Here is a 17,693-nt window from a genome sequence, read left to right as displayed (position 1 = left end):
ATCAGCATCAAAGCTCTTGTGGACAACGAACAGAACCCCCTAAAGAATATAGTGCGGTCTAATCTGTGTCCACAAATGACCCCGAGTGTTTGATGGATGTTCTGGAACAATGTGTCCGTCACATTCCAACAAATACCTCATTCATTTCGTTCTCTGTTGTTTTCATCTTCCAGGAATCCAAAATGTCCTAAGCCTGTTTTGTGCGGTTCTGACGGAACACAAGGTCTTGTTCCACTCCACCAGTTACCAGAGGCTGGGAGAGGCGTGTCGTGCCCTGGAAGCCCTCATGTTCCCCCTCAAATATAGGTAAGTACGGTCCAACCCCAGCTTTGAAACACACGCTCATGTGAATTTCCACCACTGCCTTCCCTTGTGATTCGACTGATGATTAACTTTATTCATCATGGTACTAAGCTTCAGGCATATCATCCATTTAAGATTATCCTTTCAAAAAACAAATATTGACCTATTTTAACCTTTTTATCTACCAATTTACAGCTGCTAACTAAAGTTTTATTTTCAAAGCACTTTTCACTTAATGGACAGTTTTTAACTTATTTTCCTTAAGGGAGAAAATGTGTGTATAGTTAAGAATCTGCTCAACTTATTTAACGAGAAGTGATTATTCCTCCCTTGTTCAAAGATTTACAATGACTCCAAACTGTAATACACTTGTGTAGGGGAGTGTGTTGTTTTGTTTGGAAGAATACTGAAAGAAAGAAAAAACAGAAATGTCAGGATGTACAAAGAAAAACTACATTACTATTTTGGGAGTTGTTATTTTCCTACATAGCTCCACAAAGCATTTCACAATGTCTCTTTTAACAATGACAATTTTATTTATATTGCACATTGTATTATGAGTACAGCTATCAAAATAATTCATGTTTTTCGCTGAGTTAGTCACCAAAAAAATAACATATGAGAATTAAAGCAGATTAATTGCAGTCGAGCGTCGTACATCAAGGGTTGTAAAACTGTCCCCAGCAGCTTTGTAGGAATGATAAAAAACGGATGCCACCATGTTTTATTTACCAGAGAGAACAACATCATCTGTGGTCGATTAGTAAGCATGCATCCCCCTTTGATCTGTGTCCCACCTGTACTTGCTCTGAGGAGAACTTATAGAAACATGTTCAGGTACATTCAAAAGTGCAACCTTTCCAGTTTAATAAATCAACTCGTGTCGCTGCTTCAAAAGCTTGTAAAAAAGTGGCGATGTGTTTCAGACTAGTTTTCTTTTTTGTGTTAATTCTGAAATAAACTCAGGAGCGCTGCTTGAATTTCTGAGATTATGTGATTGTTTCAGAGAAGTAAACAATGACTTCCTTTTACTATTTTTGGAATCATTGCATCATACTTGATCTTCAGAAGGGAAGCAGCAGTGTTGTAAATCAGTGTTGAAGTAACTCTAACCTTTCCCAGCGTGCTGCCCAAATGCCTGAAAGTGATGATGATAATGTAAAAATGTCAACGTTTTCTAAGTGATGTCATTACTACATTCATGAACTTCTTGGGAGTGCCACGTGCAGCTTCTACTTGTGTCTGCAGTTCCGTCATTGGATGTGGGTTTACCAGTTATGGTTTCAAAACAGCGTGAAGTTAACCACTTCCACGACACAAAACGGGGGAGCTTTTGGTTGCGTACTCGGCTTGAAAAATTCCTCATCTGTCTTCTTAGTATTCAGTGTCATTGTCTTATCTTATTTTTAGTTACCCATACATCCCGATCCTGCCTTCCCGTCTGCTGGAGGTGTTGAGTTCACCCACTCCCTTCATCATCGGAGTGCACTCCATGTTTCAGAATGAAATCTTGGATCTGGTGAGTTCAAATCTACAACAAGCACCTCAAGAACTCTCTCACATACGGAGCTGAAAATCAAGATCGTTAAAGTTAAATGCATGCAAACACCTGTGAATCATTGACACACACACATGAGATTATTTTAATGACCCTGAAACTGATAATGCATGGTGTCATTTGAGGATAGTCAAGGAGATATGTAATGTAACAAGCCCCTTGTTTTCAGGAAGTCTGTACACATTAAGTTATCTGCCCTTCAGCAAGATGTTTGTGTAGCTGGTTTCGACTGAAGCTTGTCAGGCGTGCGTGTTGTTCCACACAGCGCTCTCTCCAGCTGCAATCATAGCACCTGACCTGTCTGTGTTTTATGTGTGTTCTCCAGTTGGATGTTATTATTGCCGACCTGGATGGAGGAACAATAAAGATCCCTGAGTGTATCCACTTGTCCGTGCTCCCTGAACCTGTGTTACACCAAACACAGACTGCCCTGTCTCTGGTAAGCACAAACATATACAGACACATTCAGGTGTGAGTTTATATATAGTTTAAAATCAGGCCAAACTTTTCAGCCTGCGACCCCCGAAATATAGGTGCCAAATGCTTGCGACCCCCACTGTCCCTCGAAGTGGTTAAATGTTGCTTCAAAATTAGTTTACCTACATGCACATGTGGCTGCATTTCCTGTGCTGCTGTGAATTAACTTGCTGCTGCTGATCCTTTTGTTAATTAACTGTTAGCTAACCCTGACCTCAGCTTTAAGAGTCATCTGGCAACAAAGACAGGCAGAAAACTAACAAAATGTACTTATTTGCAGGGTTTTATTTCAAATGTAACCAGTATTTATGTCTATATTTTTACAATAATGGGTAAAATAAGCAAATTTAGATTACTAGAAAAAAAATGAAACCTGGAAGATATCTCGCGGCCCCACAGGGGGTCCCAACTCACACTTTGGGAACCACTGGTTTAAATAATGAAAATATGATGATGCTCAAAGTGCTATGACACAAAAAAACTCTCCCCATGATTGACATGCTCTAACTCTCTCAGTAATCATGTTTCCTATTAACTAGTTATGGTGATGGCCCATAATGCTGCATTTCCCAGCATACTTAGTGGTGGACTGAATAACTGGATTGTGAAGCTTGCTGTAAAGTTTTTAAACATGCTGTCATTATTTATCCCTTTGATGTTAATGTTACTTTTCTTAGGATATCGTTAAATGCAGTTCAACTCAACTCAAACTTCATTGTAATTCATCTGAATATCGTGTATACAGCTTAACAAAGTGGTGTTTCTCACAGATTGGGTGCTAAGTAGTGCAGAGACATGGTAGTAATGCAAATAAACAACGGACACACAAGACAACAAAACAGACAAAAAAACAACAACAACATGAAGACAAACTAAAACAGGACTAACCATGTAGGTAGTTGGATGCTGATCAAGAATCAAGAAAGCTTTATTGCCAAGTGAGCTCACACAAACAAGGAATTTGACATGATGATTGGAACACAGTAGGGATAATATAGAATATTGAAACCTTTAGAAACATCAATACAAAAATCCTAAGTAAATACTCTCTGTACAAAGAAGTATAAAAGTACTATTTAAGGACATAGTTAAGTAAATTTGCCTAAGCCAGAGTGTACATTTTAGTAGATGAATATATTAATGAATTACGTTATGAATTAAATTACAATATTGCACATGGTTATTGAGGTATTGCACAGGAAATCAAAGTATTGCACCTGATGTGGTTTTCCAAATGAGTCTTTGGTGATTTGTATCAATAAGTTGTTTCTCTTTAGTTTTGACTTTAACTAAGTCACAGTAAAATTACATCATGACCACAGCTGTAATTTCCATTATGTTTCTACGTTTCTGTCACCTGTAGTCATTAACAATCTGATATTCTGAAAAAGTACTCTCTGTCTCACTTCCTGAGTCACAATTTTTTAATGCACTTTGTAAAGTGTAAGAAATTCAGTATGATAATGAAAAACATTATTTTCAAAAGTAAAATTGCAAAAAAAAGTTTGAGCATTGCAGAATCAGAAATACTTCATTTTGGGGCACCGGTGGTCTAGTGGTCTAAGCGTGCCCCACATAAAGAGTCCTTGTCACAAAGGTCACTGGTTTGACTCCCGGCCTCGTCCATTTGCTGTTGGCTTCCTCGGAGCTCTACTCCACATATATCCTGCCTCTCTTCAGCTGTCCTGTCAGGCAAGGTGAAACCCCCCCCCAAAGAAATTAAGAAAAAATAAATCTTTAATTTATCCTGGGGGGAAATTTGGTCGTTACAGTTCCTCTTAATGAAATAAAGTAAGAATAATAAGAGTATTAATAGAAGGCTGGAATAAAATAAGAAATAAGTACTAAATAAAAAAAGTCCATAGAAGTTAAAGAAAGTTTAGAATAAGCAATGTACACAAACGCTGAGATTGAAAGTAATATCTGTGGATGTACTGTGTATATTTGGGCCTTTGTTGAAGAGTTGTTTGCTGATTGGACAAAGAAACACTTTTGCAGATATGTAGGGCAGAAGTCAGGACATCTTACTGACATGACTGATCAGCTCTCTGCACGGATCTTCTCTGATATCTTCATCACAGGTTTTCTTTGTCTCATCAAAGCATGAAATATGACCAGCACTAGATCACATGAAATAGAAAACACAGGTTTCTGGTCTGCATCTCTTTTTATTTGCAGATCTTAGCCAAGCACCTGTAGCCTTCACTGCCTGTTTTCTGTCAGTCTAGTGTTGCTTTTATTAACATTTCAAAAGTATGTTTGGGTTGAGTTACAATAATGTTCTCAAAAGCATTTTCTAGATGTCTGCAAAAAGAAATCATCTGAAGATTTTTGTGTTTTTTTAAACAGGTTTTGCACCCTGATCTGGAGATAGCAGACAATGCATTCCCTCCACCTCGCACTGCGCCCTCCAACCTTAAACTGTTGGTAAGTCATCCTCATGATCACATGCCCCCCTCTCACTGTAACTCATTGTGGGGGGTGACGTCCTGATCCTCCCACATGAGGGAGAAATAATTGCCTTTGACAGAAGAAGTGTCTTATCGGTAAGAGGTTAGCGTCAGAGTGAAGGCACTTACTGACAGTAACCCATAACCCTTAAGATAAATAAACACATCTGTTGCATAATTAAGTTATCAGACTGCATTAGTGGCATAGTTGTTTGATAAGTCATGTTGTGGTATGTGTGTGTCTGTGTTTGTTTGTGTCTGTGTTTTTAGGACAAGGAGGTGAGGGCCGTCTTCCTCAGGCTGTTTGCACAACTCTTCCAGGGCTACAGGTCTTGCCTGCAGCTCATTCGCATCCACTCTGAACCTGTTATTCACTTTCACAAGGTAAGATAACAACATAATGGAGTTTCCAGTGGTGAAATGAAAATGTTGCAAACCTCATTTTCCAATATGTGACCTGAGATTAAACTCTTTTAGCAATTGTTGAACACATTGTTGTGTTAATACACCAAGAATGTTGTAGCTGGAGTCCAGCAGTGAGGATGGAATTACACGCAAAGACCTGATAGATAAACCTGTCATGGGTGTATAAAGTCTGTGCGTGTGTTTGTGTGTGTGTGCATGTTGTTTTAAATGTGTTGCAGAGGACTCAATCCCTTTGTTTATACAAGCTTCGGACACGATCCCGTAACCTTGGGCAAAGCCCGGCAATGAGCCATGTGAAACGTATTAGGTTTACATTTTTGTTTTGTGCCGGGGATTTTGTTTATTCGTGTCTGTGGTGTCTCCGTGGTAACTCTTCATCCTGCACATCATCCACAAAGTACCCCACATGGATCACATTATAAACAAGCGCTCTTCTTATTTGCCTGGAATTGTTGGAGAAGGCTTCAGTGAACTGGGTTTTATCTCTTCTACCCACAAGCCTAAATAATTATGTGTAAAGTAGATTAAAGTCATTTGCATGTAGACATATTTAACTAGATTTATTTCCCCTTTTGTCTATCAATTAAACATTTTTGGTCTGAGGCCCACTTGTACTGATCGTCCTCTAAAAGAAGCAGTGACTATCATGCTTGTTTTTCACTCTGAGGGATATTTATCATATGAACAAGGTTACATTGCTCCCATCTGTGCAGGATTGTAACCCGCTCTCTTTCTGACATTATCCAGACTGCCTTCCTGGGCCAGCGAGGCCTCATCGAGAACGATTTTCTGACCAAGGTTTTGGATGGCATGGCCTTTGCTGGCTTTGTCTCAGAGAGAGGTCCGCCTTACAGAGCCTGCGATCTCTTTGATGAGGTATCATGAGTAGAATTATTAAACCCAGATTTCTAGTTTTAAGTTGAAAAGTTCATCCACAGACAGACAACCCATTTAATAAGCTTACATCAGGAATGACTGACTTTGATGAGGAACACCATCCCATCACTTTAATTGTGTGTGTGTGTGTGTGTGTGTGTGTGTGTGTGTGTGTGTGTGTGTGTGTGTGTGTGTGTGTGTGTGTGTGTGTGTGTGTGTGTGTGTGTGTGTGTGTGTGTGTGTGTGTGTGTGTGTGTGTGTGTGTGTGTGTGTGTGTGTGTGTGTGTTCTGTAGCTGGTGGCCTTAGACATTGACAGCTTTAAAGAAGAAGAGGTCAGCCCTGTAAAGCTGCAGAAGCACATCAGGGAACTCTCTGAGCAGCTGTACCGAAATGTAAGTTCACGCAAACAACTCTAACTACATCGTCCTCTACATGCACGTTGCTGTGTATTCTATGTTTAAACAGCTGTGCATTCTATTAATACATGTGTTTCCCATATGCCTGTACTCTAGGAGAACCCAAACCCCCACATGGCATTCCAGAAAGTGCCTCGGCCGTCGGAGGGATCCCACCTGCGGGTGCACCAGGTACCTTTCCCCCTGCTTGAGGATGATACGGTGGAGAAGACGCTACAAGAGGGGGTGGCGAAACACAGCAGCATACCTCCATCTACACGACTGGAGAAGAAGTGTGTTGTACCTGCAGGACCACCTGTTGGTACGGCTAACTTTGATAATCTACAATGTACTTTGCATGTACTTTGCATTCAGCAGTGATTGCACAATTAAGGTTGTCTTAAATGTCCATTACTCATAATGAAAATAATAATAATTGTATATGTAGAGCACTTTTCAAAAACCAAGTTACAAAGTGCTTCACATGTGCAGCAAAATAAAACAGGCACTTAATAAAAACACACAAGTCAAGATCTCCTCGTCCCATGACAGAAGACAACTACAAATATTTAGCAGGGTGGTCAATGTTTTTGTTTTACTGTTTTCACAATTACACAATCAGAGGGATCTCCTCTATCCTTCTCTCCAACATGGCCTCAGCAGATGTGCATCTAACATGAGTCTGGTCCTGCTGGAGGTTTCTGCCGCTGCAACTTGCTAAATGCTACAAAGTGCTCTGCTCATGGTGGATTAAGAAGAGATCAGACTGAGTCCTGTCTGTAAGATGGGGCTGGATCTTATCCTGTCGTGATGTTGGGTCGTTGATAATAATTTAACTGAGGCTGTTTTCATACGGCTTGCTACATACTACTACTAGTTGATAGCAAAACTGCTTTTTTAGCATCACTTATGATTTAAAAAGGTAGGAAGTGGTTTATATGTAATTTAATAATTTTCACAGCACCTAAAAACTGAGCGCCCCCGGTCAAAAAAGAAGAAAAATACTAAGCAGAACGAGCACTGTGCATTATGAAGGAGACTGGACTGCTGCATACTGTGAAATTTTCCCAAATCTGTACGACGTCTGGATAGTTTTGGCATACTGCAGATTTTGCTCTTTTTCACATACTACATACTGAATTTTGGCCAAATCTGCTAGTATAGTAGGCGGTTTCTAAAACAGCCGTGGAGTACGGTCCAGACCTGCAATGCTTTTAAAAGCGCCTTAAGGTTATGATTCTGAGCTAGGTAAATAAAGATTGATTTTATTGATGATTGACAATTAGTGCCTTTCGCATCTGTAAAAGCCACTCAATATCAACCAAAGAACCCAGCTTCCTGTTTATAAGGGAAACACATTCATTTCAAATGAATTAAAGAGTGATAAATTCAACATTTACATGGTCTTCACTTTCTGATTTGAAGCAACTGAGGCCTTCATCTGCACTCACTCCTGCATCATCTGTCTGTCTCCTAGTGTCCATTATGGGTAAGAGCAGCTCCGTGTTCAACAGCGCTCGCAGGCTGGAGGTGGTGCGAAGCTGCATATCCTTCATCTTCGACAACAAGACCCTGGAGACTGAGAAGGTGATGTACAATGTCTTTCAACAGGGGAGCTCATTTAACCTTCATGCATGCTGATTAGCTTGGAGGAATCTGCCCTTCGTGTTACACACACCTAACGGACTGTTACAGATCTGTCCATCTCTCCTCACATTCATCAACACAATATCTCCCAGCTGGCCTACAGAGACTCAGACACAGAAATAGACGTGGCCTGTAATCCCACATTCTGAATTCACGATGCTGTTTCCCTCTCTTTACTCCACTGATGTTTCCTTTGTGTTAACTTTACAAGCATCTGCTTCACTCAAAGATGTCTGAGAGAACTTTCCTTCGCTTTGGCTCCATGCATGTGAGGTTTTGGATGAATATTGTGCTGGATGTGCATCCATGTGTTTAAAGTTGGAAGGTTGCCAGGTACTTTGTGTATCCATGTGGCTTCATATAGGAGTTATGTAATCCAACCATGCATCTCTGTACAAATGTAAGTATGCACAGCCTGCATCCTATAAACCCCCCATGAGGCTTTAAATCCTTTCTGATGTGAAATGTTGAGTATGAATGGCAGGTAGAAGTAGCTGGAAGTCCTGCTTTGGTACATCGTGTTGCTATAAACAGAGAGCTGAAAACAACAGCACATTGGTACTCTATCACTATTAAAAAAGAGTCACAGTGTAATTGTTTGAGTGCCCACAAACCCCTGAGCAAACTCTAATGTCTAATGACTCACTTTATGTATCTTTTAGAATAGATTTTAAGATTATTTTATTGCTTTTTAAATCTCTTAATGGTCTTGCTCCTTATTATTTATCAGATTTGCTTTTATCATATGAGCCTGTAAGCGCCCTCAGGTCTTCGGGCCGTGGACTTCTAATTGTACCAAAAGCTAGAACAAAGACTCATGATGAGGCAGCTTTTTATCATTATGGCCCAAGCCTGTGGAACACCCTACCTGAAGATCTGAGGGCTGCACAGAGCATAAACATTTTTAAAAGCAAACTCAAGACCTACATTTTTAGTCTCGCTTTTAACTGAGTTTTATTCTTATAACAGTTTTATTTATTTATTTATTTATTTATTTATTTATTTATTTATTTATTTATTTATTTTCTAGTTCAAATTTTTGTCACTTTTTATTTATTAAATTTTTGTTAATTATTTTCTATTAATAGTTTATTATTTTAGTGTTTTATTATCTTAGAAATGTATTTAATTTTGGTGAATTTAATTTCCTTTCTTGAGTTTTAACATTTAACAACTTATTTTACCTCCAGGGTTTCCTCATTAAGATATCATGAGAGCGTTTCTTCAGTTCGTTCAGCAACTTCTTTTTTATTTTTCATTTATTTATTTTATTTACTTAATTTATTGTTATTGTTGTTATTATTGTTGGTGTTGGTGTTGCATATATTGTGTTCTTAACCTTGGAATTGTGGGGTGGGTTTTGAGTCGGGGTTGGGATTAGGATGGGGGGTGGGTCTTTTTAATTTTATTTATATATATATATGTATATATATAGTTGTTTTTATGTACAGCACTTGTGTTACAGTGTCATTGTATGAAAAGCGCTTCATAAATCAAGGCTGATTGATTGATTGATTGAATACTAATTGTGTGTGCGTCTTTCTCTCAACAGACGCTCCCTGCCGCACTGCGCGCACTAAAAGGCAAGGCAGCTCGTTCGTGTCTCACCGAAGAGCTGAGACTCCACGTCCAGCAGAACCGCGCCATCCTGGATCATCAACAGTTTGACTACACCATTCGCATGATGAACTGTGCCCTCCAGGTGAGCCACTGGACACACGTCTGAGACTCTGTTCTCCTCTGATAGCAAACTTCTACTGTAATACCCCAAGCAGCCATTGAGGGGTGTCACATCTAAAAAGTCACATTTTTGTTTTTTCAATGTAAACACAACGTCCTTCAATCAGTCAGATAATCTATCAGTTGATCAGAACGATGAAAGATGACACAAAACTGAATGGATTTTAAGTCTTTCATGTCAAAACATCATTGGGGGGAAAAAAACTTTACTCCTCCCGTCTGTCTCCTACCCCACACATAATGTAACACTCAGTGACATTGCATCATGTAGCAGTAACTGGGTCAAAGGTTAGCTTGTGTTCAAATTTAAATCTTTTAAACAATTGTTTACATTGTCAACAGCTGATAAAACCACCAATATAGGACTTTTTATTACAGATATTTAAACTTTATTTTCTTTCCGTGCCCGAGCAGACATTTTATCTCTTTTGTTGTGTTCTGTTCTTTTACCCACAATAATATAAGAATCTCATTTCAAACGTTTTGCATTATTCGTGTGACAACAATAGAATATTAAATTATCATTGTTGAAATATTAAGACTGATTTTCTCAGACATCACTGTGTGCTAAGTGTTTGCAGATGTATGCTCATAGATCTAACCAAACAGCATACAAGTTAAAAAATGAACTTGAATATGAGCTACTTTTATAATAAAGATAAATATTCTTATTCTGATTTTTTGAAAGCTGATGTCAAAGGTAACTTTACCTCTAGTATGTATTAAATTCTTAATAATAATAATAATCTTTATTTGTATAGCACTTTTCAATACAAAGTGCTTTACAAATGAGAAAGAAACTAAAAGACAATAAAAGAGAAACTTGAAAGGAATGACTTAAGAGCAAAAAATCTTGGAAAAGCAACATGGACAGAAACAGTCAGACTATATACGATCACCGTTCCCAAGTCCCAGAGGGAAGGGATGAGTTTCTTTAGTCCGCTGTAAACATTATCCTTTGTCTTATCTTATCTTATCTTATCTTATCTTATCTTATCTTATCTTATCTTATCTTATCTTATCTTATCTTATCTTATCTTATACAATGGATAATATTTACAGCGCACTAAAGAAAGACTGTGATGCTGTGGTGTAAAATGCCGAAGAAATTGCATAACTATGTTTTTCCAAATAGAAAGAAAATTTTTTTTGAGGAACTTAAATAAGTATTTTAGCTCCTCACCAATCTTTTTCAGCATACTCATTTGCTGCATGTCTTCCCTCACTCTCTACTCCTCACATTTCCTGTCTCTCTTCAACTGTCCTATCAAATAAAGGCGAAAAATCCCCCCCCATTAAAACTTTTTGGTAGTTGACTGCTAGATCAACTCATCCTCTACAATATATATATATTTTTTTTGTATTTTTAATTTTTCACACAGAACAAAAGGACAAAACAAAACAAGACAAGACATGATAACCTAGGGGGTTACAGCTCAGTGTCTGACATTCAAGCCAGGTCGGATAATGATGAGCAGTGTCTCTTGTAGGCAGTCCATTTTGCCTAGCGTTGTTCATATAGTCTTGCCTTCAGTCTTAAATAATGAGTCCATTTTTCCATGGAGTTTATTCCCTCGATTATGCCCAATCACTGTCCCGGTTGAGAGGGGGGGGGGGGGTCACATTTTAGCCAGTTCCTTGTGATGGCTTTCCTTACATGCAAGGATCAAGACTTTGAAGAGGTTAGCTTGTGTTCAAATTTAAATCTTTTAAACAATTGTTTACATTGTCAACAGCTGATAAAACCACCAATATAGGACTTTTTATTACAGATATTTAAACTTTATTTTCTTTCCGTGCCCGAGCAGACATTTTATCTCTTTTGTTGTGTTCTGTTCTTTTACCCACAATAATATAAGAATCTCATTTCAAACGTTTTGCATTATTCGTGTGACAACAATAGAATATTAAATTATCATTGTTGAAATATTAAGACTGATTTTCTCAGACATCACTGTGTGCTAAGTGTTTGCAGATGTATGCTCATAGATCTAACCAAACAGCATACAAGTTAAAAAATGAACTTGAATATGAGCTACTTTTATAATAAAGATAAATATTCTTATTCTGATTTTTTGAAAGCTGATGTCAAAGGTAACTTTACCTCTAGTATGTATTAAATTCTTAATAATAATAATAATCTTTATTTGTATAGCACTTTTCAATACAAAGTGCTTTACAAATGAGAAAGAAACTAAAAGACAATAAAAGAGAAACTTGAAAGGAATGACTTAAGAGCAAAAAATCTTGGAAAAGCAACATGGACAGAAACAGTCAGACTATATACGATCACCGTTCCCAAGTCCCAGAGGGAAGGGATGAGTTTCTTTAGTCCGCTGTAAACATTATCCTTTGTCTTATCTTATCTTATCTTATCTTATCTTATCTTATCTTATCTTATCTTATCTTATCTTATCTTATCTTATCTTATCTTATCTTATCTTATCTTATCTTATACAATGGATAATATTTACAGCGCACTAAAGAAAGACTGTGATGCTGTGGTGTAAAATGCCGAAGAAATTGCATAACTATGTTTTTCCAAATAGAAAGAAAATTTTTTTTGAGGAACTTAAATAAGTATTTTAGCTCCTCACCAATCTTTTTCAGCATACTCATTTGCTGCATGTCTTCCCTCACTCTCTACTCCTCACATTTCCTGTCTCTCTTCAACTGTCCTATCAAATAAAGGCGAAAAATCCCCCCCCATTAAAACTTTTTGGTAGTTGACTGCTAGATCAACTCATCCTCTACAATATATATATATTTTTTTTGTATTTTTAATTTTTCACACAGAACAAAAGGACAAAACAAAACAAGACAAGACATGATAACCTAGGGGGTTACAGCTCAGTGTCTGACATTCACATTCAAGCCAGGTCGGATAATGATGAGCAGTGTCTCTTGTAGGCAGTCCATTTTGCCTAGCGTTGTTCATATAGTCTTGCCTTCAGTCTTAAATAATGAGTCCATTTTTCCATGGAGTTTATTCCCTCGATTATGCCCAATCACTGTCCCGGTTGAGAGGGGGGGGGGGGGGTCACATTTTAGCCAGTTCCTTGTGATGGCTTTCCTTACATGCAAGGATCAAGACTTTGAAGAGGGGGCGCTGGTGGCCTAGCGTCCCACATATGGAGGCTCCCCCCACTCTCTACTCCCTACATTTCCTGTCTCTCTTGAGCTGTCCTATCCAATCAAGGTGAAAAAAGCCCAAAAATATATCTTTAAAAAAAGACTTTAAGGCAGCAGTCCAAGGTATAACCCTCTACAATGTTTTAAATGTTTTAATGCAAACAAAGTATTACAGTGCCATACATAAGTGCTTTGGAATTTATTGGGGTTGTATATAATGTAGCAATAAAAAAATGGTTGATAGTTTTAAGAGGGGGAGGATATAACATGATTTTTAATATTATTACAAACATAATGTTAAAAGCTTTAAGTGCTTTTGCTATGAAACCCCTTAACTAAGATCAGGTGCAACCTGTTGCCTTCAGGTCATCTTGAGCTTCCAACAGATGTTCAGACTGCTCTGTTTCTTAATCAAGCCAAAAAAGTAATTCTAATATTTCAGGTTGGAGCATGAAACATGAAAAAGTCAGAGGAGAGTGACGTTTTTTAGCACAGTACGTAGGATGAGTTTCACTTTCTTCTTAAGTTTGTTTGTCTTCAACAGTCTGGTAGAGTGTTGTGAAACAGAGTCGCATCAGTGCTGTTGTTTGTCAGGTAGTGTGTTTGTGTCTTCCCGATGCCCTCATTCCTCGGCTGCTTGTCAAAGCGAGTAACTAATGGGTTTTTGGTATAGCTCATAAAGAGTCAGTGAGGCTTCACTCAACCAGAGCAGCTGGGTCTTTATTGGAAGTTCCTCATGTTTTACTGCCTTGAATCTCCCTTTTACTGGGATTTTGATATTTTTAAGCAGTCCTCACAGAGTGCAGCTTTCATGGAGTGACTTGAGATTCCAGTCATGCTTCTCCCCCTTAAAATGATCGAAAGCCAATTAATCCCTACATCTGCCAGAGCTTGGGACAGGCAGGGTCATCTGACGTGTCATTTGCTCCACATTTTAAAAGAACAAAATGAAAAGCCCAGTGCAGCATTAATCACTTTAGCCATTGCAATGTCTACATAGTGAGGCTGCTGTTTCACTGATTTAATATTTATGGCTTTCCGCAGAAGAAGACGCAAAAGGAATGGTTTATTGCATAATCCCTAGCTTGACTGTCTGCATTTCAAGCAGCAAAGATTTACTCTGTTCTACGTTGAAAGTACTCGTACGTGACGTGCATGACGTTAAAACAGCCAATGATTTGCAGAATGTCTCCAAAATACCTCTATGTCTTCTACAAGTCAGGACTGACATTAGTCTTTAAGTCTGTATTGATGCAAAGCAGCACACTGTGGATGGCCAGTTTTAAGATCCTGATGTTAGCTTCTATTTTTTAAACAGATGAGTGGAATGCTGTTGTTTTTATTCCTGGGAATAAAATTTGCTCCATCACAAAATGATTTAAAATGCAGCAAAACTCCCAAAACAATGCCACATGGAGATAAATATCAAACCCATAAGTCGTAATTCAGCAGAGGGATCTCATAACGCAGGTGGTTGTCATGCAAATGCAATTAAAGATGCATATGTTATCTGCTCTTATCTTCTGTGTGCAAAGACTAATTTGGCTCCCTTAGTTTCCTATGGCATGCTACTGAAAAGCCACACATGAGGGAGAAAGTAATAACACACAGATGGAGAAACGATTTTATGTGTGAGTGCATTTTCCTTGACCGCAAATCTGGATTATAAAAATTCAGCCCCTTTTTTTCTGATGTTTTTGTCCCGATGGTTTGTTTTTAATTGTTTATTGTTTGTCATTTCTCTTACTTTAGAATCCAAGCCAAACATTTGTTCCTGGTTTTTATTTTTCGGTTTTAGCTCAGCTGTAAGGTATTCGTCTCAGATGGGCTGTGAAAGGAATAAAAATAGTACATTTCATATTCTGCAGGCTGCCCTTTTTGTCAACGCCCCAAAAGATAATGCAGTGTGTGTGTGTGTGTGCATGTGTGTATGTGTAGATGGGTGTGTGTGCACCTTACAAAGCATAAGTGACATATTCAGTGAAAAATGTTGTTTGCTCTCTGTCCAGCGACAGCATGTTGCCTTATTAAGATTTCTGGCACTTGTATTGACATGACACATTGATTTTCAATGACATCACCATTACGAAGCAGACATTACAACATTAAATGCTTCTCTGTCATGTTCAGGTTAAGTGACATTTCCTTTGTCTGGTAACAATCAGTGTTTTTCTCTGAAACGCTTGCAGGGGAGCGCAGCGTGTAATACAAAAGGTCAAAGGTCAGGACATTAGAATCAGGTGATACTGCTGCTTGTCAGAACTTGTTCATCTGTTCTTCTTTCTGTACATTTTTCTGTAACAGATAAAAAATGTTGAAACATTCTTGAATGAGTGGATACAGCATGAAGGCCGTTTAAAGTGAGGAATTTTCCTCTTTCTTTCCACATCTGCTGTAATCCTTATCTGCACCGTGCCTCTGCCATGAATCACGCACTGTAACAACCCTCGTTAAGATATCTGAGCTAATTGCACGTTCATTTGTTTGTGTGCGTTTGTACATTGGTCAGTGCTCCAGATTTGAGCAGCACACGTTGCGCAAGCCATGTGGGGGAATGAGTCCTGCTGTGGATGTATCCTGGCATCCCAACCATTTCCTGTCAGATAGGATTATGAGCCCTCTGTGCTCGGCTGTCTCATGGCCCAGGGCCTCATCATGGTGCTAAAAAACACACTCCGGACTGCAGTTTACTGTGAGAGGGGATTAGGGCGGGAGGACTATGGGAAGAGGCAACAGCGGCATGGAGTCCATGAGTTCCGCATGATCCGGAGCTTGACCGTCTGATGTGGATCAACGTGAAGGAACACACATTACACACAGATGTTTTTGGACAGGACGAGGCTCTTCTTTGTCTGACCGTCCTGTCTGAATCACAGACTGATGCATGTGTGTGCCAACAGAGTCATTGCTCCTCATCCCTCCTTTGAGGCTGCCCGCTGAGATATAGTCACTTTAAACATGTTGTTTAGTAGCGTATAGATGACTTCATTACATTTTTACATTATTTAGATCATAAATAAGTCTCTTTCTGTGAGAACATGGCCCCTGTCTGTGTCTGTGGCCTTGATGGACTTCCTTGCGTAACAGGGTCACTGGGAATCCACACTGGGTATCATTCCCATGTTCTGATAACTGTTTCTCTAGGACGTCCACCAGCATGGACAGGTAAACATCTGAGTTTATCAGATTTTATGCTTACGCTATGGAATCTTTGTTTGTTTGTCGTCTGGACAGCACAGTAGTCAGGTATGCTGCTAATTCCTCCTCTCTGCCCCAATTAACAGTGAAAAGTATGTCAGTAGCCACTAAAGTCTTGTAAAAGCATACCATTAGTGTCAGTTCATCTAGCAGCTTTCCTGGAAACGTTAGCTTCTCCGTAACACACAGGAAGCTGCTGTTTGTTCACATCCTGCACTGTTTCTGTCACATGCTCTCGCTTCTTGTTTTTTCTCAGTGGGTACGTGTCTGAGGCAAATAGCTGTGCTATTCATCATATTATCCATCATCGCTCCTGTAGCTTCAACGGGAAGAAATGGTCAGACATGCTGTAAATAATTGGAGGAAAGGGAGACAGCAGGGTGTCCTCGCAAACAGCAGTGTGGGGATGCAGAAACAGCCTCCTGTCTTGTAATCTAAAATAAGCTGACAAGATTCCCCCGCAGTGCACCACGTAGATCTGTTCCAACATATAAAAATGATTGACTCAGACACAAAATAGCATTGCTCTCTCAGGTTCTCTCACGTGGTGCTTTTTATTTAATTTGGAAAGGGTAAAATCACAAAATTTACAACACTTACATATTTGTAGTTATCCCTTTCCAGTCTTTTATGGTCTGTTTAAGTCCACTCAGTTCTGAAATGTTTCAGTCCTCCATCATCTTTCCAGGTGAATGCATCCATTTATAATCTTGACTTTTACACCTATACATATTCATTAAAGCTTGGGTTGGCAGCCACGGAAAACTAGCATGAATTTGAATGTAGCATTTCCTCAGGACTCCATCTAACCCCTCAGAGCTCCTCCAAAACGACGCCCCCGCTCACATGCATGAGCGCCGCTGATTCGCGACCATATGATCGTGACTGATTCTAAACCTGTCCTGAGCACATCGTTTGTGTTTTGCACTACGTCAACTCATGTCTCACTCCGCGGTAAGAAAACACCAAAACATTATAAAAGTGAAAGTTAAAAACACAAACAAACATGAAGTGTACGCGCAGGAGGCGGGCAGAACGGCAGGACAGGATTTGATTGGTTTCATAGTTTGGCTCCTGATGGCAGGGATTTGGTGTTTTCCCAGGTTTACTCCGGCTGTAGATAGCGTCTTTTTTTCAGTCTTTTTTCAGAACATATTATGTATTGATTGTCATCATCGGAACAGAAAGATCATTTTAACCAGTATAACAAATAGTGTATCTAAATCTGACTACCAACCCCAGCTTTAATCTTCACCTCTTCCGTCAGTAGTCAACACTTAGTTCTCTCACTTTTACTCTAAACATTTCAACAATCATTTTCCTGCATATATCCCTTACATAAAACCGTCAGATATACAACTATTAACATAAGAACTAAGGGAGCTTACATTTATGTTTAACTCTCCATCGGGGGAGTGATGTATATTTGTTGGTGGAGTCGTACAAAATCTGCTCACACTGGGATTATAAATTGAATCCACTTATTCCAA

General features: G+C 39.0%; 1 protein-coding gene across 2 annotated transcripts in view; it reads left to right on the top strand.

The window, feature by feature from the left end:
• sbf2 (SET binding factor 2) overlaps positions 1 to 17,693 on the top strand; it is a 139,142-nt gene that overhangs the window by 67,382 nt on the left and 54,067 nt on the right. For both annotated transcript variants that reach the window (XM_034679642.1, XM_034679643.1), the window contains exons 7-16: positions 174 to 306; positions 1,714 to 1,822; positions 2,187 to 2,300; positions 4,688 to 4,765; positions 5,059 to 5,172; positions 5,962 to 6,090; positions 6,385 to 6,483; positions 6,604 to 6,808; positions 7,964 to 8,073; positions 9,686 to 9,835. In XM_034679642.1, coding sequence (XP_034535533.1) covers positions 174 to 306; positions 1,714 to 1,822; positions 2,187 to 2,300; positions 4,688 to 4,765; positions 5,059 to 5,172; positions 5,962 to 6,090; positions 6,385 to 6,483; positions 6,604 to 6,808; positions 7,964 to 8,073; positions 9,686 to 9,835 — 1,241 coding nt within the window. The remainder of the gene's footprint in view (positions 1 to 173; positions 307 to 1,713; positions 1,823 to 2,186; positions 2,301 to 4,687; positions 4,766 to 5,058; positions 5,173 to 5,961; positions 6,091 to 6,384; positions 6,484 to 6,603; positions 6,809 to 7,963; positions 8,074 to 9,685; positions 9,836 to 17,693) is intronic.

The sequence above is a fragment of the Notolabrus celidotus genome, chromosome 3, assembly GCF_009762535.1.
Source record: "Notolabrus celidotus isolate fNotCel1 chromosome 3, fNotCel1.pri, whole genome shotgun sequence".
Classification (NCBI taxonomy): Eukaryota; Metazoa; Chordata; class Actinopteri; order Labriformes; family Labridae; genus Notolabrus; species Notolabrus celidotus.
Note: the sequence above shows the minus strand (reverse complement) of the source record. Positions and strands in the feature narration are given on the sequence as shown.